The sequence below is a fragment of the Microcaecilia unicolor genome, chromosome 1 (assembly GCF_901765095.1).
Source record: "Microcaecilia unicolor chromosome 1, aMicUni1.1, whole genome shotgun sequence".
Classification (NCBI taxonomy): domain Eukaryota; kingdom Metazoa; phylum Chordata; class Amphibia; order Gymnophiona; family Siphonopidae; genus Microcaecilia; species Microcaecilia unicolor.
The window spans coordinates 214,722,894-214,748,438 of NC_044031.1; the positions used below are offsets into that span (position 1 = coordinate 214,722,894).

Here is a 25,545-nt window from a genome sequence, read left to right on the forward strand (position 1 = left end):
TAAATAAAGCTCTCAGGGATAGAAAACTACATTCACTAGGGTTTCTTATGTCTGCATCATCATGGGAAACTATCTGCTCCGTATGTAGCTATTATAAGAAAAAAAAAATCAAATCTTAGGGGAAACAGGTAGGTTTTGTGAAAACTATATCAGGCTGTCCTCAGAAAACACCTGTAACTTTCTCCAACGACAAACAGGATATTTAGTCCTTAAACATAAGAATCCCCAGCTATAGGTTGCTATTAACACAACAGGGAGGCAAGAAAAACCAAAATGGTAATGGTGACCCAACTTCTTTTGCTGGCAATGGGCATTTATTTTTTAACACAAGGCCCTAGAGAGATTATGTAGGACAGACCGACCAAATCTGTCACAACCTTTCCAAAGAGTAATGGAATGTGAATGAGTAGACAAAGTCCATGCTGTAGTCTTGAAAACGTCACCTCCTTGGAAGAGATCAGGTTGGGGCACCTACATAAACCATAGCTCTAATATTCTGAGCCTTGACATGTTCTCAGAGAGTGAAGTTTGCCTCAGTAATAAGTGATAAGATGCAATCTGCTATTCAATTAGACAGTGTGTGCTTGGCTATGACAGCACAAGTTTACTGGAATTATAAAAACAAAGCAGGGTAGACCTTCTAAGGACTTTGGTCTACTCCAAATACAAGTTTATCTTATATTTAAAGTGTGTAATTCACATTCACTTCTATGTGGCCTGAAGAAAAATAATGGAAAGATGATTCATTGTTTAAGGTGGAAATCCAATAAGTACCTTAGGCAGGAATTTAGTGAGGTATGGAGAAATTGTGTTTTACCTGATAATTTTCTTTCCCTTAACCGCAGCAGATGAATCTAGAGAGCACTGAACTTTGTCTTATAAGACAGTAAGCTCCTTGGTTAGTCAGTATTTCTCATAGCAAAGCAGAAGGAATAAAGAGTCATAACAGAACCCCTTCCACACACAGAAGCAGCATGAACAGTAGAAAACAGCAAAAACTTAACACCAAAATGATCCATTACCCTAAAGAGAGAAATGAACAAGCCATGAGAACAGAGCACTGAAGAAAGATGGGATAATGGATTCACCTGCTGCAGTTAAAGAAAAAAAAATGATCAGGCAAGGCAATTTCTCCTTCCTTCACACCTGCAGCAGACCAATCCCAGCGTACCTTTAGTGTATACTCTAGTGGATCCTCCTTTACTTCTATCCACTGTCAGTTGGTGTACCGCAGGGATCCGTCCTGGGACCTCTTCTTTTCTCCATCTATACTTCTCCCCTTGGTACTCTGATCTCATCCCATGGTTTTCCATATCATCTTTACGCTGATGACTCCCAGATCTACCTCTCCACACCAGAAATCTCAGCCGAAATCCAGGCCAAAGTATCAGCCTGCCTGTCTGACATTGCTGCCTTGATGTCTCAATGCCATCTGAAACTAAACATGACCAAGACTGAGCTCCTCATCTTTCCCCCTAAACCAACCTCTCCTCCTTCCCCATTCTCTATTTCTGTGAATAACACTCATCCTTCCTGTCTCATCAGCTCGTAACCTTGGGGTCATCTTCGACTCCTCCCTCTCCTTCTCTATACATATTCAGCAGACTGCTAAAAACCTGTTTTCTTTCTCTATATCAGCAAAATTCGCCCTTTCCTTTCTGAGCACACTACCAGAACCCTCATCCACACTCTTATCACCTCTCGCTTAGACTATTGCAACTTGCTTCTCACAGGTCTCCCACTTAGCCATCTCTCTCCTCTTCAATCTGTTCAAACTTCTGCTGCACGACTAATATTCCACCAGTGTCGTTATGCTCATATTAGCCCTCTCCTCAAGTCACTTCACTGGCTTCCTATCCATTTTCACATACAGTTCAAACTCCTCTTATTGACCTATAAGTGCATTCACTCTGCAGCTCCTCAGTACCTCTCCACTCATCTCTCCCTACATTCCTCCCGGTAACTCTGTTCACTGGGTAATCTCTCTTATCTGCACCCTTCTCCTCCACTGCTAACTCCAGACTCCGTTCCTTTTATCTTGCTGCACCATATGCCTGGAATAGACTTTCTCAGCCGGTAGGTCAAGGTCCATCTCTGGCAGTCTTCAAATCTAAGCTAAAAGCCCACCTTTTTGATGCAGCTTTTAACTCCTAACCATTAATCACTTGTTCAGAATCCTTATTTTATCATCCTCACTTTAATATTCCCTTATCTCCTGTTTGTCTTAATTAGATTGTAAGCTCTGTCGAGCAGGGACTGTCTCTTCATGTTCAAGTGTACAGCGCTGTGTACATCTAGTAGCGCTTTAGAAATGATAAGTAGTAGTAGTAGTAAATCCAGAGACTTGTGGGATGTAGCAAAGTAGTCCTCATGTAGGGTAGGAATTCGAAACTCCCGTGGAAAGCACCAAACGGACAAAAGGAGAGTCTGCTGAAGCCATAATATCCAGATAATGCTTGGAAAAAGGATGCAATGAGGACCTAGTAGCTGCTTTATATATGCCTTTGAGGAAAAAAAAATAAAACCTCGTGATTCCACTCATTGTTAGGCTCTTAGCAGAATGTAGTCAAAGAGAAGCTGGCAGCCACTTGTCGGGAAGAAGGTACATAAAGGCAATAGCCTCCTTAACCCAGTGAGAAATAAGTGCCTTAAATGCTGCATGACCCTGATTCAGGCCTGCAAAAAGAACAAAAAGATGATTGGACCACCTGAGAACACTGGTAGCTTGCAAGTACTACTACAAATCATTTCTATAGCGCTACCAGTCATACGCAGCGCTTCACAATTGAACATGAAGAGACAGTCCCTGCTCAAGAGAGCTTACAATCTAAATCAGGACAGACAGGACAAATAAGGGATAAGGGTAAGACAGACAGGACAAATAAGGGATAAGGGTAAGACAGACAGACAGGACAAATAAGGGATAAGCGACTATTGATGAGAGGAAGACAAAGGTTACGAACAAGTGAAAAGTTAGGAGTCAAAAGCAACATTAAACAGGTGGGCCTTTAGCCCAGATTTGAAGGCGGCCAGAGATGGAGCTTGATATAGCATCTCAGGAAGTCTATTCCAGACATAGGGTGCGGCAAGATAAAAGGAACAGAGTCTGGAGTTAGCGGTGGAGGAGAAGGGTGCAGTTAGGAGAGATTTACCTAGTGAACGGAGTTCTTGGGAAGGAGTGTAGGGAGAGATGAGGGTAGAGAGGTAGTGAGGGGCTACAGAGTGAATACACTTTTAGGTCAATAAGAGGAGTTTGAATTGTTTACGGAAATGGATAGGGAGCCAGTGAAGTGACTTCAGGAGAGGGCTGATAAGAGCATAGCAACTTTGGCAGAATATTAGTCGTGCAAGTACTGGAGAAGCACTTAATGAACATCAAGGAAACAGAGGAAGTGAAAATCTGTCTTGCAATCTTATCCCTGAAAAAGAGGCTGGCTAAGATGAAAAGCCAAAACCACCCCGGGAAGAAGGAAAGGTGCGAACAGTCACTCCTGAATCCAAGAAGGGAAGGAATGGACCTCTGTCTGACTACGCCTGTAACTGAATCAGAGAAAGGAAGGAATGGATCTCTGCCTGTTCACGTCTGTAACAAACTATAAGAGCGAAGGCAACAGCTACTAAAATATTTGAGAAGATGATCTTTCAAAAGTAGCCTGCTTCAGAGGAGCTTGTTCGGTTGAAGCCACCCCGATATACTGAGCTTCGCCAAAGGTCTCCACACAAGACGCTAACGGCAGCTCTGAGAAACCGGTGACCACTGGGACAAGACAGACTGGTGGAGCAGACACATGTGAGCTCCAGCACAAGATACCACTTCCACGGACACCACTGTAATGCTCAGCACCTGAACATAATCCCGAGCTCGGTCGCAACAAGCAGCAAATTTGCTCTTGAAGTTCATCTCTTCTCCATTTTGTGAAAGACGCCTGGCCCTGGGTCATGTCGAATCGTACTCCCAGATATTCCAAAGTCTGTGTTGGGACCACATGACTTGTGCAGACTGACACCCAACCTAAAGACTGCAAAAGTGTCATGACCCAGGTCACTTGACAACTTGCCTGCGCTGATATGGCCCCCGAGTATCCAGTCAGGGATGCACTCTGATTCCCTCTTTTCTCAGGAAGGCGGTTACCACTACCACAACCTTAGAAAAGGTTCTGGGCACTGTTGCTAACCCAAATAACCACTTGAAACTGAAAGATGCCCTAGACTTGCAAAGGGGAAGAACACACCTGTTGAGGGGGCTAAAGAGGAACGAGCAAGTAGGCCTCCTTGAGCTTCAGAACTCCCAAATATACCCCAGGCACCACTCCAGGGACAGGTCTGCTGGGTGAGTGGGTTGGGGGGGGGGGGGGGGCTGGTTTGGATCTAGTTCTGCTACCCAGGGACGGGGCATGCTCCAATGAAGGCCGGGGGTTATGCCTTCCTACCAGCAGATAATTTTTTTTATATTTTATCTGAGTGAATTGAGAGAGAGTGAAGAAGACTAACTGCCAATTTGTCCTGGAAGATACAGTGCATGAGAGAGCAATCCATTTTGGTGTTGGGGGGGGGGGGGGGGGGGGGAGAGAAGAACAGCACCTGTAAAATGCTGAAAAGCAGACAAATTGAATGAGCCACATTTACACACTAGAAAAATAATCTAGTACCCCTACTCAGCTTCTAGCCCTGAAGGCCACGCAGAATGTGCCATCAGAATGCCCTACCTCATGGCAGACACAGACTAGACTGCCTGACTGCCCCAGCCTATCTTGACCTGGGGCTCCAGCATCTCTGCTGTCCTTGGCCCTCTGGATCCACCTAGAGGGAAATACTCCAAGTACATTACAAAAGAATTAGTCCTTGACAAAGGGCATAAATTATTATTAGTATTATCATCATTATTTGGGTTATGTGTTGTTGAAGGGAGAACTTTTGGAAAGCCTGGCAGCTGCAGGGGAAGCCTATGGGGAGTACACCCAAACAGGGTAAACACGCAAAAGGGGTGGGGGATACGGACCCACACACCTCAGGTAAGGCCCTGTAGGAGGAATGAGCCAAAGCTGCACACAGTGACACTCAAAAGTGCGCCTGGGGGTCTGCGGAGCTAAGCTCTGAGCTCAACCAGTTATGGTCCCGAGACTGAATAGGGAGTGGCTTTCAGGCTCGACCATACTGTTCAGCCATGGCAAAAACAGTGGGGAGCTAGGTCAGGAATAGGAGCAGGTCAAGAAGATCCCAATGTCCTATCCTGCACATCCCACCCTCCTCCGGCAAGGTCTTTTTTTTTTTTGGTTTGTTTTTTGTGCCGTCAACCATCAAAGAATCAACTAAGGTAATGTAAGGCTCCAAAAATAGAAGAAAGGCAAGTCGTGGCCCAGACCACCCTGAGACTGGAATCTGGGATGGTCCACAGAGTCAAAATGAGCATGTGCATAGCCTCATGTAGAGGCAACGCTTTAGTGTGCTAGCCATTCCAGGAATAGAGACTGAGGGGTTTAGCGACTCCGAGCTATAAACATTCAGAACCTTCAGGGCCCTAGCCATAAAAGAAGTTAAGTCCTCCTTGGGGAAACAAATGTTAACAGCTGTAAAAACAGCCTCCTTTCAGCCAGAATGTCACCCTGTTCAACTCCCACAGAATAACAGAAGGTAGCTGCTGCCAAGCCTGATGCACACAGAGGGGAAGATGGAGACCAATAATCTGCCTCAGAGTGGTTCAAAACATCTTCCTTCACTCACAGAACCCTATTGCAGAGGATAAGGACACAGAAACCTTCAACTGCCGTTGAGAGAGATAGGCAGAAGACTGTGTATGCTGAGGAGACTGCTGCACTGAAAAAACAAATGCTGGGAAAAAAAAGGCACCTGTAGCCCAGGAGTTACAAAACAGTCGGAAACCTTACCAGCACATGTATGTGGTCCAGAAATATGCCCAGCTTAAAGAGGAAGCATGGATCTTGCAGCTGAGAGAATCAAAATAGATTTAAAATGGCCACGGAAGCCTGAAAAACCATGTCAGAGAACTTCATCTGAGGAGTGAGAGGCTGAGGCTGCGACTGCACAGCCAAAAAGGCTGCTCTACTGAAATGCCCTCAGAACACCATGCTGACATTTCCCCAACGCTGCTCTCTGCTTAGCATAGTGAGAGCAATGCTGACAAGGCTCTGCACCCATCACAAGGAATAAGTGAAACCAAGAGTAAGCCCAAAGAGGGAGAAAAATGTAAAGGAACACTCCAAAATCTCCAGGAACAAGTTTTGACACCACTCTGGCCCAGAGTATACTGGTAGCAGCAGTTGCAACCCTATCTAACATCCAAGTACCTACATAAGCAGGCAAAGCTGCTGCAATTTCTTTTTTTTTTTTTTTTTTTTAACTCTTGAGGAAGGAAAGTGGTTGGATAGAGATGGGGTGAGAGGAGGAGCTTAGCACCACCGGATGTACCCTCTTAAAGCCAGCACTGCTTAGCCTAAGCACCCCCATGGCTCTACTGAACTGGGAAACCCAGAACAGGAGCCACAACACAGAGAAACCAGGAGCTTGCGACAGACTGTCCATCACATGCTGGAGACAGAGATATACTGACTAACCAAAGAGCATAACATCCTATAATACAAAAGTTCAGTGCTTTCTATCTCCACCTGCTGGTAGATGGTCACAACCCACAAGTCTCTGAATTCATCTGCTGCAGGTGAGAAGGAATGTGTCTACATTCTATTGTGGAAAAACTATGTAGAGCTTATAGTCACCAAGACCTGGCATTCACTGAATCTGTATGCCGAAACCACCAATACCAAAAATGAGATCTTTTAGGTCAGGTACTACAGCTCACATGAGTCTAGTGGCTCAAAGGGAGCTTTAATCAGATAAGTTGGAATCACACTGAGGTCCTAAGATACAGCAGGTGTCTTGACTGGATGCATCAAGAGAAACCTCACATAAAGCAAACTAAAGGCTGCAAAGAGATGGACTTACCTTCTAAATCAGAACTGAGCAAATTATGGCACCCCCAGGCCAAAACATGAGATTGAGTTTTACAACCCTCTTATGCTAATATAAGATGACCTGTTTTTTTTTAGCTCATTGATGCATTAACTTCATGATTTCTTTATATCATCATCAATGGAGCTACAAATCTAGTAGGTGGGGGTTTTTTCCCCTCTGCATTTTGGCAACAAATTTCACCACCAGTGATCTGGACTGCTAGAGATTCTCAATGACTCCCAGACTAAGACTGTCACCATCCTGGCTGTCTATCTGGGCACTGTGACCTCTGCAACCAACTCTTCCCAAAGTCAAATGCAGCAACTTATTCCAGATAACCCTCCTTTTGTTTCACATTAGGGCAGTCACTGTCTAAAAAAAAAAGTGATGTGTGCGCATATGGCTGAAGCAGAGTTTATGAGTGCCTGCCTGTGTGGGCATTAGTGACCATTAAATTGTCTGCGTTTTGCACTCTGCACTAGGAACAGACTCTTCATTGATAGGCAGGTCCTGGCAACAGGTGGAAGAGCATTAAGCATGCTGATTGAGGCTGCCATCTTGAGTCTATTCATTATAAGTTGTGGCAATAAAGAGGTAGTAAGCATTTAATAGGCAGTGAGTTTGTGCAATTTAATGATTTATTTTGGACTGTATGATTGTCTTTCACTTCCTACTTTCTATTTATGCATTGTAGTTCCTTTCTGTACACTGCTTTGATATAGCAACATTAAAAGGCAGTATAGCTAACTGATCTTTGTCGCTGCGGAGTCCTATGCACAAGTACAGTGTAAGGCATGGCTGAATGGAACATGCCACACAGGAACAAAGCCAAAGCAGACCAACATCAAACTTACCTTGATCTTCTTAACCAATTTATTCTCTTCATCATCATCAGTTTCTGGAAATTCATATATCTTAATTTTATGCTCTTGGATTTCTTTCATTATCTAAAATGGAAATATGAACTTAAGAAAATACTTATTTTGATTCAATCTGTGGATGCTGGCAACATTTTCTATATATATTGATTCAATCTGTGGATGCTAGGAAAATCTTCTGTCTATATTCTCTGAACAGGCTAGTTGGGAGGTATGCATGAATACCTTTGAGGTCCACAGACAAGGTGCACAGATTGACCATTTTAGTTCCATTAGCTTTTCTGAATTATGCCTAGCACTTTACACAAATTGTTTTACACTAAACAAAGGTCTCCCTTATGACAATTATACATTTAGAAGGTTTTCTTTTTATATTAAACCAAACTATCTTTGCTAATATTATAATCCTAGTTGCTCATGCAGATGCCACAGGAAAAAAAGCTTAATTGATTGATTAGACACTGACATTCTCAAAGGAGAAAAGCAATAAAAAGTTGTACTGATTATTACAAGGGCTAACAAGGAACAAACCCTTTACAATTTAAAAAGTACTAAAATTAATTGTGTAAACATACACATTCTCATGTATTTTCCCAAGAGAATGCATTTCATGATTTGTAAAGTTTGCAGGGGCTGCAAAAGAGACACTGGAGTGATTACCTCTAGTGTGAGGTTGTCAACTTCCTGCACAAGTTTGAAAGAAATGAAATTACTGTTAACTGCACTTCTGGGATTAGAGTATCACATCCAGAATACAGTAACACATTAGGGGCCCTGTTTACTAAGGTGTGTTAGTTTTTAGCGCATATGCTAACCATGTAGGTGTGTACATCGTTAACGCATCTATAACACTGCTTAGTAAACAGGGCCCTAGGTGACAATACCCAAAGTCTAACTGGACCATCTGGTCTCCTGAATTATTCTTATCCATGCTGCCAAAGATATATCCCAGCTACAAGCTGCAAAGAGGGCAATTCTATAAATGGGCACCTATTTGGAGTTTATTCTATAAAAAAGTAGGTGTCTGCTTTCCTTTAATACTAATGCAGCAAAGCAAATATGTGCATATATTTTAAGCATGACCAGCCATAGAGCTAGAAAAATGCACATAAAATTACATTATTCTGTAATTTATGCATGTAACTATGCGCCCAGCCCAGATGCTGCCCATGTGGATGCCTAACTTCAAAATACATACCTTCACATTTAGGCACCATTTTACAGAACAGTGTTTAGCTGAAATATTAGCATTTACACATGTGACTAACTCTGGGGAAACATGATTAAAGTCAACAGAAACAAAAATTAAGGGTTTTAATGAACTCTATTAGAGAAAACCTGTCTCTTACCCCGCTAGTTCACCCTGTTAGATGCTTTCCCCCCTGCTTACTCCTTGTATACTTTTCTAAGCTTCCTATTCTGTAATTTTATTTCATGTTTTGTAAGCCACATTGTGCCTGCATGAGTGGGGAAATGTGGGATATAAGTGAACAATAAATAAATAAATAAAACAACTTGTAATACAACAGTTTAATCCCATCCTTTTATTGGGGATGGGGGGGAGAAGGTTACCCATGACATGAAAATCACCCACTCTCAACATTTTGGATCTGCGACTTTAGTCATGTTTTCCCAGAGACGGTCAGAACTGTACACACATACACAGATGTGCATGCTAGCATTCTGATCATTTACGTGCTTTCTTGGAGCCTAAATGTTGATGCCCTTTTTACAGAATTACCTCTGAGTTGCGACTTCTACAGATCATTCCTAATCCTGTACTAATCCTAATACTGTACAATGCCTTGAGTGAATTCCTTCAAAAAGGTGATAAATAAATAAAATAAAATAAATAAATCCAAGATTATTTTTGCCATCACCCTCCTTTGTATTCTAACGTCGTGGATAGAAAACATTGTTAGATCCAGGTTTAATTCACCCTTAACACTATCCTCCCCAAACCGATCTTAGTCACAAGGTTCTACAACAGCCCAAACAGCCACCAACACCAGCATGGCCACTGCCCAAACATCTAGCCTCCTAGGTCACCATGACCTTTTGAACATCTTTGTATGCAGCTGGTATGAATGACTGGTAAGGAATTAATAATGCATAGTTTTAAATATCCTTAAAAAATACCATAATATAGCATTAAGATTTGTCCCACTGCCTCTGAGGAAGATTTTGGGGGGAGAGAGAAGAGACAATATGTAGCTTGGAAGGGATCCCCTCATACCAACTTTCTCCCTCCTCATTCATACCTGGTCCTCCCCACCAGATGTTCTCTCGCAAACTACCCCAGGTGCCAATTCCTTCTTCTCTATCATACAAAAGATCCGCTTGCACACCCAATCCCCTCTCATTACTGTCTCATCCCCCCTTGCACCTTCTCCCATCGAATCCACTCTTCTATTCCACCAAGCCAATTCTCTCTCTCCTTTACCAATCTAACTCCTCTCTCCTCCCCTGTAGTAGTTATTTGCCTCGTCTAGACAACTGTTTAAAAATGTGGAATTAAAATGTGTTAATTTGCCTAGTAGATCGCATAAGGAACCTGTCACTACCAAACCTACTTCAAATCCCCCATACACAACCCAAATCCCAAGCTGGCAAAGGAAATCTGGTGGTGCCTAAGGCCACATCTTTTCCCCTCTGCCGCCTGGAGCTGGAATGTCATGAAAGTGCTCTAGCTGGCAAAAGACAAACCCCCAATATTCAGTGCTATTTAACAGGCCATAACACCTGCGGACTAAATAGCACTTAACCGGATATCCGCTGATATTTAGCAGGGGATAACCAACTAGCCCCACTGGATATCCCCAGTTATTCGGTTATATCAAGCGATATAATTGGCTATCCACTGATTTTTAGAGTGAGTTTAGTGGCCATATTTGACCGAATGAAACCGCAGAATATCTTTGGATGGTTTCAAGGTAACCGGCTAAGTCTCGACTTAGTCTGTTATCTTGAATCCAGTCAAAAATAAACCGGATATTCAATGTCTATCACCAGAAACGGCCCGGAATTGAATATCCAGGCTCAGCGCTGACCATGGGAATTAGCTGGTCTAACTCCAGCAGTCTGAAAATTGGCCTCAAAGTGACCCAAGGCAGTTCCTCCTAAGCCCAAATAAGCAGTCAGAGACAGGTAAAATAGATAGGCAACTCAGAAAGATGTACAAGTGCATGCATTCACTAACTACAGGTGCCCTCAATCCTCCATGATTCCACATGAACTAGCCAATTTTGTAGTCCTTGTCACTACTTTGGAAAAGAAATCTCTTAAAAATCTTTTAACAACAGCAATTTGCATGAAAACACAAGCACAACTGTTAAAGGACTCAACATGGGCCATGTTTCAGCTACAGTGCCTGCATCAGGAGTCCACAATACACGAGTCCAAAAGAGCATGTGTCAGATGCACAATATTATATACTAGGAATAAATGCCCGTTTCTGAGCGCAATGAAACGGGCGCTAGCAAGGGGCCCCCTCCCTCCGAGCTACTTGCCTTGTTCGGTGTTCGCGTCGCTGTGTGGGGGTAGGGTTTTTTTTTTGTTTGTTTTGTTTGCTGCGCCTCCGTGGCCGTGCCTGTGGCGTTTCGGTTTCATGCCTCGAGTGTTATAGCTCCGCCCTCGACGTCATGACGTTTTGACGCGAGGGCGGTGCAGACACTCCAGGGCACACCGGATATCTCGGGCGCCTCAACTTCCGTGGAGGCTTCAGAACGTTGGGGTTGCCTTTTATATAGAGAGATAGCTCATAAAGTGTAGTAGAGAACCTATAGGGGAACTAAAATAGCATTCTCCCACAATGGTAAAAACACTGATAAAAACAGCTGCAACATTTAAGAGTCAATCCAGCAGCACTTCTCCTCCACAATGTGGTCCTTTTAACAGTTGTGTACTTCAAGTGTTTTCATGCAAATTGCTGTTAATAAAAGATTTTTGAGAGACTTCTTTGGCTACACGCTGGTTTTTTGTCATCTCTGCTGTTTGGCTGCTGCTTTCTGACCTGTAGAAATTGGTCCCTCTTCTTTGCATCTCTTCACACTGAATGTGTCTACACGATCTTGTCATCTCTTCCACTCAATCAAGGCACTCTATTCGAATGCTGCTTTATAATATTTTACAACATCCATTGTTATTTCGGCTCAATATTTTATATTCTGAATACTGCTTACTATAGATTTAATCTTGGTTTTAAATGCTAGGATTATAGCTGGAGACCCCATCACTATATACCCATATCAAATGAAAAACCAAACCACTAATATCTCCTCACTTGAGAACAGATCAACAAGTAACTGAAGCACATATAGCGTTAAAGGGATAACAACAAGTAAACAAACAGGCCAAGCTATACATTTTCAGTTTCCAGTAAGTTGTCAAGCCGACATGGTTTCTAAAGTTCTTTAGCCATTCCAAGTAAACCAGGCAAAAGTCAGCAGTGATAAAGCATAGGCCTCTATTTACCTGTCTTTTAAACTGTTGGCACTCCTCTGGTGTGAGGGTATCTGCTTTGGCAATAAGTGGAATGACATTAACTTTCTCATGTAAACGTTTCATGAACTCAATATCCAGAGGCTTCAATCTGAAAAAAAAGGAGCAACTTCAAAAATCAAAACAAAGAAATATTTTGCATTTTAACATACAACAATGGTGATCTGGGAGTGTTACAGATGGAACCAAGTGGATAAACATTCATAAAGAGAAACTTAGTACAACTTTAAACTTGCTTCTAATTTTTTTCAATAAGACCAAGTGGGAAAGTATGCAGAGCACTATTCATGCAATTCTTTCCAAACCAGCTGTGTGGTCTGTCTGTGTCAGATAAGAGAGGAGAGGGCAGTCTTGTTCATAGAGGCTGTGAGTAGTCATAAGAGGTGAAGGGAGGTACGGGGTTTGAGGGTAGATGGGTAGTTAGGGAAAGAGGAATTCCCTAACTTCTATTTTACACAAAGTGTTTTTATGCTGCAGAAACAGGAACTGCTTCTCCCATAAAATCTATTGGGCGTTCTTTTTTTTCTGCCGGGGGGGGGGGGGGGGGGGTACTTATTCTTTGGAAACTTAGGTCCAACCTGGCCCATTTTCGAATTCAATGTGCGATTTCATTGGGTGTTCCTCTGTGGCAAGTTCTATTCCATTAGATTTTCAAAGGATTATTTTGTCTCCAGACAGACATTCTTGATCCTTTTGTATAACTATAATTCCTTCTAAATTCTGCTGTGTCATAATTAATCAAGTTCAAACATGTAAATTCATACTTCAATATATAAATTTAGGAATTTGGTGTGCAAATCATGGTAAGGAAAATTAGGAAATGTGACAAAAAATGTAAACACTATACATGTTTGTGAAACAGATGCAAATGTCTCCCAAACTGGCCCAGAAAGGCTGACGGCCCACAAAAAACCTCAAGAATTTAGCACATAGAACAATAAATTCTAGTCAAAAGCAGCGTGTGTGGTATTTCTGTTTTTTTTAAATTGTCCAACATTCATCATAAATGTTGCCAGGAAACATATCTGAAAGGAATGAAATACATTGAATGAAATATACAAAAAGGGAAATGAGACCTACAGAAACTTAAGTCCCCAAATAGTAAAATAAAATAGAAAACAATAGGGAAATAAAAGCAGACAGGTGGCATAATCATTAAGGCTTGAAATATCTTGTTAACAGCTAGTAAGGTTTGTCTCTTTGCAGATGATGCCAAAATTTGTATTAGGGTAGACACCCCTGATGGTGTGGATAACATGAGGAAGGACTTAGCAAAGCTAGAGTGGGAGGTCTGGAATTTGGCAGCTAAGATTTAACGCTAAAAAATACAGGCTCATGCATTTGGGTTACAAAACCCCAAGGGAACGGTACAGTTTAGGGGGTGAAGAACTTTTGTGCACGAAAGAGGAGAAGGATACGGGTGTGACTGTATGTGATGATCTTAAGGTGGCCAAACAGGTAGAAAAGGTGACAGTGAAAGGTAGAAGGATGCTTGGGTGCATAGGGAGAGGAATGGTCAGTTGGAAAGAGGAGGTGATAATGTCCCTATATAAGACTCTGGTAAGATCTCATTTAGAATATTGCACCTTCAAAAAGGTATAAACAAGATGGAACTGGTCCAGAGGGCTGCTATGGTCCTCGTCAAAGCGTATGAGGACAGATTTAAAGATCTTTCTTGGAACGAGGGGCCATAGGACGAAGGTGTAAGGGGACAAACTCAGAAGTAACCTAAGGAAATACTTCTTTAAAGAAAGGGTGGTGAATTTGTTGAATGGCCTCCTGGTTGAAGTGGTGGAAATGAAAACAGTGTCTGAATTCAAAAGAGCTTGGGACACGTACATAGGACCTCTAAGGGAGCGATAGGGTGAGTTGATAGCATGGATGGGCACACTGGATAGACCATACAGTTTTTATCTGCCTACATTTTTCTATGTTAATTCTTAACACACTAGAAAATTAAGTTACTTATCTGTTACAGGTATTCTTTTTATATTGCAGGATACAAGTCCTCACAAGGCGACGTTGACAGAATCCACATGGAAAGTTCTCCAACTTAGAATACACTAAGTTGAGTCACTAAAACCCACAAGCACCACTTATTGCCTGCCACTGTTGTGCAGGACCACTTTGGTCTATATGCCGCTGTCCCACCCTTACCCAAAGGAAGCTGTGACAATGCCCATGCACAGTATTTTTAATCTTGTGCAGATGAAGCAATGGGAGACCCAACCTCTCTGCATATCAAGCCAGTAAGAAGGTCAACCCTATATATAGAGTCCAAAAGGTTCTACGATTCAAGAAGCGCTCTCCCATTTCAATCATACCTTTTTCCGATGGCTGCTCCTGATATCAAATATCCCCCACAACACTGCTTTCATGGTATTCCAAATCACTCCATTTGAAACGGACTCCGCCTTAAGAATGGAATTATCTAAATATTTTGCCACTCCCTTACTGATAGAGTCTTCTAGTAGGGACTCAATCTTCAACATTATCTCCAATCTCAGCAGGGTTGGCAAGTGATCAGAGCAGAAGCAGCAAGGATCTCTCTCTCTTAGATCTGGTAAGCTAATTGTTTTTCACACAAAAACATATCTGACTGTAAGCATCATGTGATGGTGAATACAAGGTATATTTTTTCCTATATTGTGCTCCCACCATATATCAATTAACTGATACCATTCCATCAACTCTTTCAGTATTTTACGGTTACTAGTGTCTCCCTGCCCAACACTTTTAGATGAATCCAACTGAGCATTAATTATATTAAAATCCCTCTCAATATGCAAGGTGCCACACTGAACTCCTGTACTTGCATACTGAAAAAAAAAAAAAAAAAAAACTGCCCCAGCCTACAATGGACTCAAATACCCCACACCCCTCTTTTCAGATGTTGCCCATTAGAAGTTAGAGACATGAGGGTAGTCCTTATTGTGGAGCAAATATTCTTGGTTCTCTTGATGTGTGTTTATTGCACATGATGGTACCTTGTAACCTTTTACCCTTCCAAAATAGAAGACGCCTCTTCTGCCATGGTTTAGACCTTTAACATTAATAGACACCAGCACACAACCTATCTTTGTTACCATTTCTCAGCCATTATACCCAGTCAACACTACTGCTCATTTAGGATACCAATGAGCCCCCCCCCCCCACACACCTCCCTTTCCAGTTCTCCTCACACACCCCTCTGCCTCCTTCTCCTCTGCCAACCACTACGAGGTGTGACTTCCTCAACCAAGCCCAGAGTACCAAACATAAACCCACCCCATCGACTTCCACTACCTTTTATTAACACACCAAACATTCAAGAACCAAACATTCAAACCAACCCCTACCCTTCCCCGTGTTACCCATATCAATTTCCCACCATAATCACAATCATACCATCAATTATTCTACGAAAAGCTAATCCCATCACTCCTATAAATGTTTAATACCAACTACAACTGGAGGAAACTAAGTGAAGAACCACCCCTTGGCCATCAGGTTGAAAACCTCTTGGAAACGCCATTATAGGTGTAGAAGCCAAACAGGTATAACCACTTATACCCGATTCCTTGTTGTACAAGTTTCAGCAACACTGTTTTAAATGGCTCACCTCCTCTGAAGAATAACAGGGGCTATATCAGCCAGCCCCTACTCTTGGAGGAAGTCCCTCACCGCTGGGAGCAGGACCTGATTTTTGATTCTTCCCCACAACCCTATAATAATTTTTCCCTTTATCCTTCCCATACCTCTCCCTCACTTAAATTGATTTTTATCCCAACACTCCTTCCAATTTTTAAACACTTTCCCCTCAAGCCATAACTAGTGCACCATAACATGCATCAGAGAAACACGTACTGTTCTATTCATTAGGAAACATGCAAAGCAATATAACTATGTTGGAACTATTCTAGCATTCAGATGTCTAGGAGCCAGATAGATGCACAAAGGTCCCGTTAAGAATCCGTCTGCATTTCCAGATCAGTAAAAATTTACCAACTTAGAAACACAGAGGGATTCACAAAGAGAATCGCATGCAAATAAGCTGCTCGTTGCTTTTGCGACCCAGCTCATTTGTATGCGATATGGGGGAAGCCAGTCGGTGAGCTGAGCATGCGCAGGTCAATTGCTATGCTTGGCTGCTCTGCGCATGCTACAGACGGCTCTCATACACGCAGACAATCTGCATGCATGAAAGCAGTAGATGTACCCTTTTTTTTTGCAAGCATAAAAGCGCGGTTTTTTTTTTTTTGGACAGACCTGTGTTGGGGCTCCCTGCCGCTGGGAAAAAGTGAAAAAAGCCTAGAATATGCTCACTGCTGCTCTGGGCTCTGAGGAATCAGAATCAGGGCTTCGTTCCACCCCCAGCTGTTCCTGCTGCTTCCTTCTATTGTCCGGCTGATATCCTGGAATGTCCATCTCCCATTGGCCCCTGCAGGGCTTCCCTGATGACATCACTAGAGCTCATTGGATCCGAACTTTCCGGTGTCCCCCTCCAGTAGTGAGTGGGCAGGACATCCCAGGCTGACACTGTCCAATTGGTTTAGACCCTCTCTGTTGTGCTTCTAAGCATGGGGGATGCTGTTTCCCAGCAGGTCGTTTGACCCTTGTCTTCCTTGCATTTTTGGTAAGTCACCATTACTTTATGCTTTACATTTACTGCCTTCCCCCAATTTCTTGCCAGTAAAATGTCATTTGAGAAAAGAATCATGGCACAGCTTTCATACACGCAAAGAAGCTGTGTGTAAGCCGGTGTACTTTTTTTTTTTTGTGCTCCATCTTCCCTGCCTTGTTTCTCCCCTTCTCCTACTTGCGATAATGAAGAACACCAGACCTCCCGTTAAAATTTCCACGGTAAAGGTTGGGATTGCTTTTGTGTATGGGGTCGGAAACGGCTGTGCATCACATTGCATGCACATTATAATAGTAATTAGCTCATAATAATAGCTTTGCATTCTGTTTTCGTTAGCTGCTACCGTGACAGGAAAATGGCTTGAGAACCCTTTTGTGCATGTCCCAGCTAGAACTAGTTTAAAAACCATGTTGCTGGTTCTTTAAGTTTAGTGCATCTGGCCCTGGGTGTGCAGATCTTGGCTGGGATTTTGACTGTGTGCAAGGAATTTAGTTCCAGTCATTACTTGGTGTATTGCCCTGCAAAGACCTCAAATTCCTACTGTGCGCAGGAAAATTATTGCAGCCCAGTTCTTCCAATACTATCCAAGCTTCAGCACTTGTTTGTATCTTCCTGGGCTTGCCAGCAACAGTGATTAGTAGACTAAATGGAAACATCTATAACAATAGTTCACAGATTGTAGATAACAGGTCATTTCGCCCAGATCCTTTTATTTTTGTAATGGAACGCTCGCCAAGTCCTGATATATTGCATTTTTACAATTGTCCCACAAAATATCTTTCTGAAGGTGCTTTTTTTTGCAAGACTTCCTCCTTTGCAATGTATTTGTGGAAACACGCTATAATATCAAAGGGAGCATAGTCCCTGTGCTTGCCCTTGCTCAGATGCACCTGTTACATCTTAACAATCCGGTGATCTGGAACCTCTGTGTCTGATCTATTTGTGCTGAACAGGAAATCACAAATTTTGGTTACTACTCGTATGCAGTCCTTATATTGTTCGATTTCTGGTATTCTTTTACACCTTAGGCTGCACCTCTGGTATCTATTTTCCAAATCCTCCAGCATCTCCAATATATCTTGAAGTCTCTTTTGGCTCTGCTGTTTATCTGATTGTAACCCACACACATAGCCCTTTGCTGCATCCATGCACTTCTCAGCCTGTTTCACTCTGTTACTACTTTCTTGCACACCTCTCTGGATTTCAGCTACAGTTAATTGTACATCCTCATGCACAGCTTTCATCTCAACATTTAGTGCTCAAAAACAGTATGCAACATCTCTTTTTGTTACCTCCCATCATTTGTCATGTTCACTGTGAGATCCTCCTCATCCGAGTCAGTCTACTAACAGTGCCATCTTTGCCATGTTCGCGTCTTACCAGAGTGTGACCTTCGGCAATCCTCTCCATGAAGTGGCATATTTAAATTTCTCCAAATGCTTTCTTGTTGCCATCCAGGTTCTGTTCACTCACGGTGTTTTATTGGTACAGATGCATTGGAGCACAGGGGGAAAACTTTTGACTGCCCCATTGGGGCTCAGTTCTTAGGCGCCCACTCCCCAGCAATTATGTCACATCCTCCCACTGCCAGTTTCTTAGTAACAAAAGGAATATACCTTAAGAAAGCCAAGTAAATATGTATCAAGCTTTCTAGAAACCGTAAAACCAAATAAGATGAAGCCTTCTCCAATTTGTTCAGAAAGTGACTTTGTTCTCCAATGAAGAACAATTTATTGCTAGCCGCAGAGACGGCTCTGAAGAGAGAAATATTCTCCAAAACCATTCAACACAACTGTTCCAATCAGGATCCAAAGACTTTCAACTCTAAAACCTTAATGGGCTGAGATGTAGCTGAAAATGGGTATAAGTCTAATGGTAAACCTCTCCAGAAAACAGTGTGTGTGTTACCAAACAAAATACCATCACCAAGGAGGCAGACTTCTTATTTGATTAGTTAATTGTCAAATTATTTCACCTATCACCAATCTCAAGGCAAATAAAAATCAAACTCTCTAAACAGTTAAAATTATTCAGCTCAAAACAGCCAATTTTTCAAAACTCAAGGTAATAAATCTGACAACATACACGTCCCACATAAGAAAGAGTTATTCATTGGGAACTCACCAATCATACCACTGAAAAAAGATGGCAGTTGGAGAAGATACAGAACACAATGACCTAGTAACTTGTCCTTTTCCACTATACTATTTTGGCATACTGCTGTTAATTTGTGAACATTAGGGTAGGAAACTCTCTATTTGGACCCGTTTTGCCCGTCTAAAACAGAAAAAAAAAAAGGAAGTGGCTTGGAGCCTAGATCAGTTCACATAAGTCTGCAGACCTTGAGGCCTTTATTGGCTTATTGTGTGTCACTCTCTTTAGGGGGAGGAGGTTAAGGAGAACTCAAAGTTCCTGATTTTCCCAGCACATGTGCAACTCTGTGCACTCTGCAGAAAGACTCTCCACAATAATAAGATTACCTTGATTCTGTCCTACATTTCTCCCTGCTTGGTTGGGGCTTGTCTTAACAGTCTCTGCTACCTAATTCTATCTATATTACTGCTGCAAACAAAGTTAAATGATTGTTCACTTTTTATTTGTTGCATTTGTATCCCACATTTTCCCACCTATTTGCAGACTCAATGTAGCTTACAATATAACATCATGGCAGGCGCCATTCAAGAGTAGATAAACAATTGGTTACAAACAAAAGAAACATAATGAATATGATCAATTCAATAAATCAGAAAACAGTCAGATTATCAAGTAAGTAGTGATGCATTGGAATTTCTATTGTTAATTGTTATGGTAAGCCTTGTTAAAAAGAAAAGTCTACTGATTTTCGAAAGCTGGTTAGGTCATGAATAGTTTTCAGATCAAGTGGTAATGCATTCCACAGCTGCGTGCCAATGTAGGAAAAGCAGGACACATGTACTAGTTTGTATTTTAGACCTTTAAAGCTAGGGAAATGAAGACCCAGGAATGTGCGTGCTGATCTTTTAGCATTCCTGGGTGGCAAATCAATAAGGTCTGACATGTATGCTGGGGTATTACCATGAATGACTTTATGAACCAGAGTGCAAACTTTGAACACAGTACGCTCTTTAACTGGAAGCCAATGGACCTTCTCTCTAAGGGGCTTTTTAAAGTATCTGGTACTTTTCCAGAGTACTATTTTGGTATACTACTGTTAATTTATGGCCATTAGTTTAGTATTTGGACACGTTCCTAAACAGGAAAAAAAACGGAAAAACAAAAAGGGGGGGGGGGGGGGGGGGGGGGAGGCTTACATTCATTCAGATACACAGCAGCATCAAGGGTTTGCAGGCTAAGTCATTGATGGGGCCCCACTTGAAGTATTGTGTTCAGTTTTGAGGCCACATCTTGCTAAGGACATAAAAGAAGTTCAGAGAAAAATGACAAAAATGATATGAGGTATGTGCCAAATGACCTGAATACGTATACCCTAGAGGAAAGGAGGGATAGGAGTGATATGATATAGACATTTAAATATTTGAAAGGTATTAATATGCAAACTAACTTTTTCAGAGAAGGATGTTTATAAATCACTCATTCCCTATGCCCCCTTTTTAAACTGCTCATTCCCTACATCCCCATCCATTTTCTTCATTGAGTAGTTAAGTATCTCCTCTCCTTACCATCACCCCCCCCCCAAAAAAAAAAAAAAAAAAAATCAGAACTACACCTCACCCTCTCCCATGACTCTGCATTCTGTTACCTGGGACTGAAATTATAGAACTATCTTCCCCTCTACATTAGGAACCAATTCTCTCTCCTCCTTCAAGAAAGCACTTAAAACTCACCTTTTCATTCAGTCTTTTAACCTTCCTGCCCATTAGTTCAATCCCTCCTTCCTCTTATTTCCTTTTTGCTCTATCCCCTTCTTTTTAATTTTATAAACATTGTAAACCACATTGAAGCCAATTTTCTGACCATAGCACAGTATTATAAATAAGTGGTAGAACTAGAGGACATGAACTGAGGTTACAAGGGGGGGGGGGGGGGTCAACTTTGGAGTAATGCTAGGAAGTACTTTTTCATGGAAAAGTTGGTGGATGCCTGAATATCCTCCCAAAGAAGGTGGAGATGAAAACAGTTACAAATTCAAGAATGAGTGTGATAAGCACAAAAGGATTACTATATGGAAAGAGAATGGAATAAAAAAACAACTTAGCTGTGCTTAAGCAGCAAATCCAGTAGTCGGAAAGGCTAGTATCTGGCAGATTTCTAGGTCTGTGTCCCAATCATGGCTAGATAGATGTGGTTGGGACTGGAGCAGACTTTAATGGCAACTCCAGTAGTTGAAAACTGAGCCAGTGCAGGGGCAGCTTTCTATGATGCTTCCTGAAAATGTCAAGGCAGCTCAAGATCAAGTATGCATATGTTATCATATAGGAGTTTATCTTGTTGGCAGACTAGATGGACCACGGCAGGTCTTTTATCTGTCATTATATACTATGTAAGAACATGGCAGATTCTGCAAATATGTATCAAAATTCTTACACCTTTAAAAAAACTGCATTTTTTTTATTCACTGGCAGTCAACCAAGTGCTTCCAATACTGGTTCCATATGCTCTCTAGGGCTCAGCTTCACCAACATCCTAGCTGCTATGTGTTATCTAAGTTGGCACACACACACAAAATAAATTAGCATTAATACTGATAGACCTGAGTGTGTTACCATAAATAGTGCACTTGACATGCCAAGAGGCAAATGCCCAAGTCATTAAACTCTGCTTTTGAAGAAAACATCTCTGTGATCGTCTTTGTGGAACGCAATTGGAAGGGTTCAAGTGACAACTACTACTACTTCCTATAGTACTCTTTAATCTACACAGTACTATATAAGGATTAGCAAAGTCACTTTCTGAAACCTGACTTATAGGAGACAGGGGTGGTATGGCCTCAGTATGGGAAGGCTGGGTGGTTGTCTAGGTGTAACTGCTTTGGAGCACTGGATACTTTGACTACATCCAAGAACTTATAGCTGTGCACAGATAAAGAATACCAAGGAGACTAAGCCTCTGCTAGATTCTCAGTGCTCACCTACGCTGACAAGCAAATGTAGCCTATTGAGGTTAAAGGATCCCACATATTTCAAGGCATGGAAGGGAAACCAGCTGAAGGTAGCTGCAAAACTGGATCACTGTTGGATTCAGCTGCCTAATTTGGAACCAGAGTGGAAGGCAGACGTGGAATCGCTCTATATCAGGCGTGGGCAACCATGGTCCTCAAGAACCACAACCTAGATTCCTATAATGAATATGTATGAGATCTACTTACATACAATGGAAGCAGTACATGCAAATCAATGTCATGAATATTCATTGTGGAAATCTTAAAATCCTGACACAGTTGTGGCCCTCAAGGACAGCAGTCATCCACCCCTGCTCTAGATATAAATCCAGCAACTACAAAGCAGGGAGAGAGCTGAGCAGAAGTTCGGCTGAGATAGTTGACTTAGCTGTTAGGGCTATTATGAAACCATTTCTGATCCTAACCACTGTGAAACTGTTATAGTTCTGAACTATTTTAGAGCTGAAATTCCTAAAAAGCTAAACAGCTAGTATAGTTGAAACACAGTAATCTGATCACAGTGCTAGGGTCCACCTTGGGAGTCAGCACCCAAGAAAAAGATCTAGGTGTCGTTATAAATAATACGCTGAAATCTTCTGTCCCATGTAGAGCGGCAGCCAAAAAAGCAAACAGGATGCTAGGAATTATTAGGAAAGGGATGGTAAATAAAACCAAGAATACTATAACACCTTGAGTACTGCATTTAGGTCTGATTGTCATATCTCAAAAAATATATAGTGGAATTAGAAAAAGCTCAAAGAAGAGTGACCGAAATGATAAAGAAGATAGAACTCCTCTCATAAGACGAAAAGGCTAAAGAGGTTAGGGCTCTTCAGCTTGGAAAAGAGACGGCTGAGGGGGAATATGATTGAGGTCTACAAAATCCAGAGTGGTATAGAACGAATAGTAGTGAATTGATTTTTTACGCTTTCAAAAAGTACAAGTGGACACTCAATGAAGTTATATGGAAATACTTTAAAAACAAACAGGAGAAAATATTTTTTCACTCAGAGAATAGTTAATCTCGAACTCATTGCTGGAGGATGTAGTAACAGCGATTAGCATATCTGGGTTAAAAAAAAAAAAGGTTTGGACAAGTTCCTGTAGGAAAAGTCCAGTCTGCTATTGAAAAATAGACATGGGGAAGCCATTTCTCATCCTGGGACTGGTAGCATGGAATCTTGCTATTTGGGTTTATGTCAGGTACTTGTGATCTGGATTGGCCATTGTTGGAAACAGGATACTGGGCTAGATGGACCATTGGTCTGACTCAGTATGGCTATTCTTATGTTCTTATGTAGTCTGGTCAGGAAATAGCTTTGGCTGAAGTTACAACTCAGGCTAGAGGACCGACCAAGAAAAGGTAAATAACTCCCACTGTTCCTGACACGTTGAGTGAGGGCAGTTAAGTCTCAGAAAAGCTGGTTCCTAAATCCAGTTCTCCATAGCTTTGGCATAAGAATGCAACTACTAGATACCGAGGCCCATGGCTGAAAGTGAGTGAAGTAAATCCTATTTGAGATTTTTCCTGACCAAACGAGTTTGTGTAGTGTAGCATAAAAGCCTATTTTTTGTAAACCTTGAGACCAGAGCGTACTGTTTCCTCTATACCTGTTCCCAGTACTCTAGGGGGCTCATTTTCAAAGCACTTAGACTTACAAAGTTACATAGGAACCTATGTAACTTTGTAAGTCTAAGTGCTTTGAAAATGAGCCTCTTTAAGAGTCCTTCAAGCTTGTGTCCACCTCAAGTAATGGAAGGATGGTTGTGCTTGCATTGGTCCCTGAGAAGCTAAGTGGCTGAAGACTTAAGACAAGGCCTGCTCTGACCACTAATGACAGTGGTCAGCCCTCTAGGCTTTTCCCTTTGTTTCAAGGCAGGTCTGAAAAAGTGTTCACGTGGAAGAAACATTTAAAAATGGATGCACTTATAGAAAAAAAAAAAAAAAAAAAAAAAAGACCTTGACTGGCTATAGTATCAAGTGCAAATTTGAGAAGCTAAAGTTGCAACTATGTTGAACAGCATGGCAATGAGAAAAAACAATAGCTAGAAAGAAGTGATCTAAGATGACAAAATAAAAGTGAATAAAGGCAAGAAATTCTGACCAAAAGATAGATGTTCACTGGATAACAGAAGCAAAAATCAGCTGAATTTTCCACCTTCCCCTGAGGCCTAAAATGGGAGTGGCAATAGTTCTCACAAAAATAAAAATCAAAGTGCAGTATTAAAAAAAACACACATACATGCACAAACTTTCTAGAAAGCGCTAGAACAATCAACCAGAGTAAGCATGAAGCAGTTATATGGCTCATCCGTGCAGGTCACTGTACTGGTTTGCAAAAAAAGATTTTATAGCCGAACATTAGATTTATCATATACCATCAAAGAAATTACTAAGGGGTCCTTTTACCACACTGCAGTAAAACGTGGCCTCGGTGCGTCTTTCACGTGTTCTAAACATTTTTACCAAAGCTGGAAAATGGCCAACTTTTCCTATTTTTTGAATTAATGGCCAAGCGCTAATTTTGCCATTAGCACACAGGTATTAAAAATATTACGTGCATTTATCAACATCTATTTTGTAGGTGGTAAAGGGTCATGGACTTGATATACTGCCTTTCTGTGGAACAACCAAAGTGGTTCACAATCTATACAGGTATACTTTCTCAGTCCCTACAAGGCTCACAAATTAGTTTTTGTACCTCGGGCAATGGAATTTAAGTGACTTCCTAAGGGTCGAAAGGAGCTGCAATGGGTACTGGGTTCTCAGACCACTGCAACAACCATCAGGCCACTCCTCCTGCGCTAATCTGTTAGTGTGCTGAAATGTAAATGCGCTGATTAGCACAGAAACACTTACTTTCACCACTCTCAGACATGTCCTCTCTACGATCAAAATAAAAATATTTTTTAGCATGTGGTTTTGTGCATGCAGATTTGAAAGTTACCAGAGGACACTTGAGCATGTCCCACAGTAAGCCATTTTAGCCGTAGTTAAGTGTGCACTAGTGCTTTCTGCAGCTTAGTAGAAGGACTCATAAGTGATAGTGTTACTTACCCATGTCCTGAAGGTGCAATGAAATATAAACAACAATGAACTCTGTTGTCTGGCATTTGACGTCTGTTCACACGGGATTCTGCATTTAGATAATCTTCAAATTTGCTGTCAATGTAGTCAATAACTGGTTGCCAACTATAAAATAATAATAATAATAAACCCTTGAGACATGCTCTATATCTGTTTAATGGGATATACCTATACTTGACAGTTTTTGATGGCGATTCAGAGGTACTGAGGCAAGACATGGTGAACTTGAAAAAACAGAAACAGTAACAAAGCACTTAGATCAGGGTTTTGAAAGAAGAGAGACCTATTAGAAGCCTATAGTTTACCATTAAAAAGTGTTACAGAACCCAAAAATTGGAGGATGGCTAGCTAATGCCAGTGGCGTAATCATGGGGGGTCCTTGAGGGTTGGGCTG

The 25,545-nt window shown here is 41.7% G+C and overlaps 1 protein-coding gene across 6 annotated transcripts in view; it reads right to left on the minus strand.

Annotated features, from left to right (window-relative positions):
• Positions 1–25,545, minus strand: part of SEPTIN7 (septin 7) — a 266,068-nt gene that overhangs the window by 84,029 nt on the left and 156,494 nt on the right. For all 6 annotated transcript variants that reach the window (XM_030204223.1, XM_030204206.1, XM_030204215.1 and 3 more), the window contains 3 exons: positions 25,122–25,256; positions 12,318–12,435; positions 7,821–7,913 (listed from right to left, as the gene is read on the minus strand). In XM_030204223.1, coding sequence (XP_030060083.1) covers positions 7,821–7,913; positions 12,318–12,435; positions 25,122–25,256 — 346 coding nt within the window. The remainder of the gene's footprint in view (positions 1–7,820; positions 7,914–12,317; positions 12,436–25,121; positions 25,257–25,545) is intronic.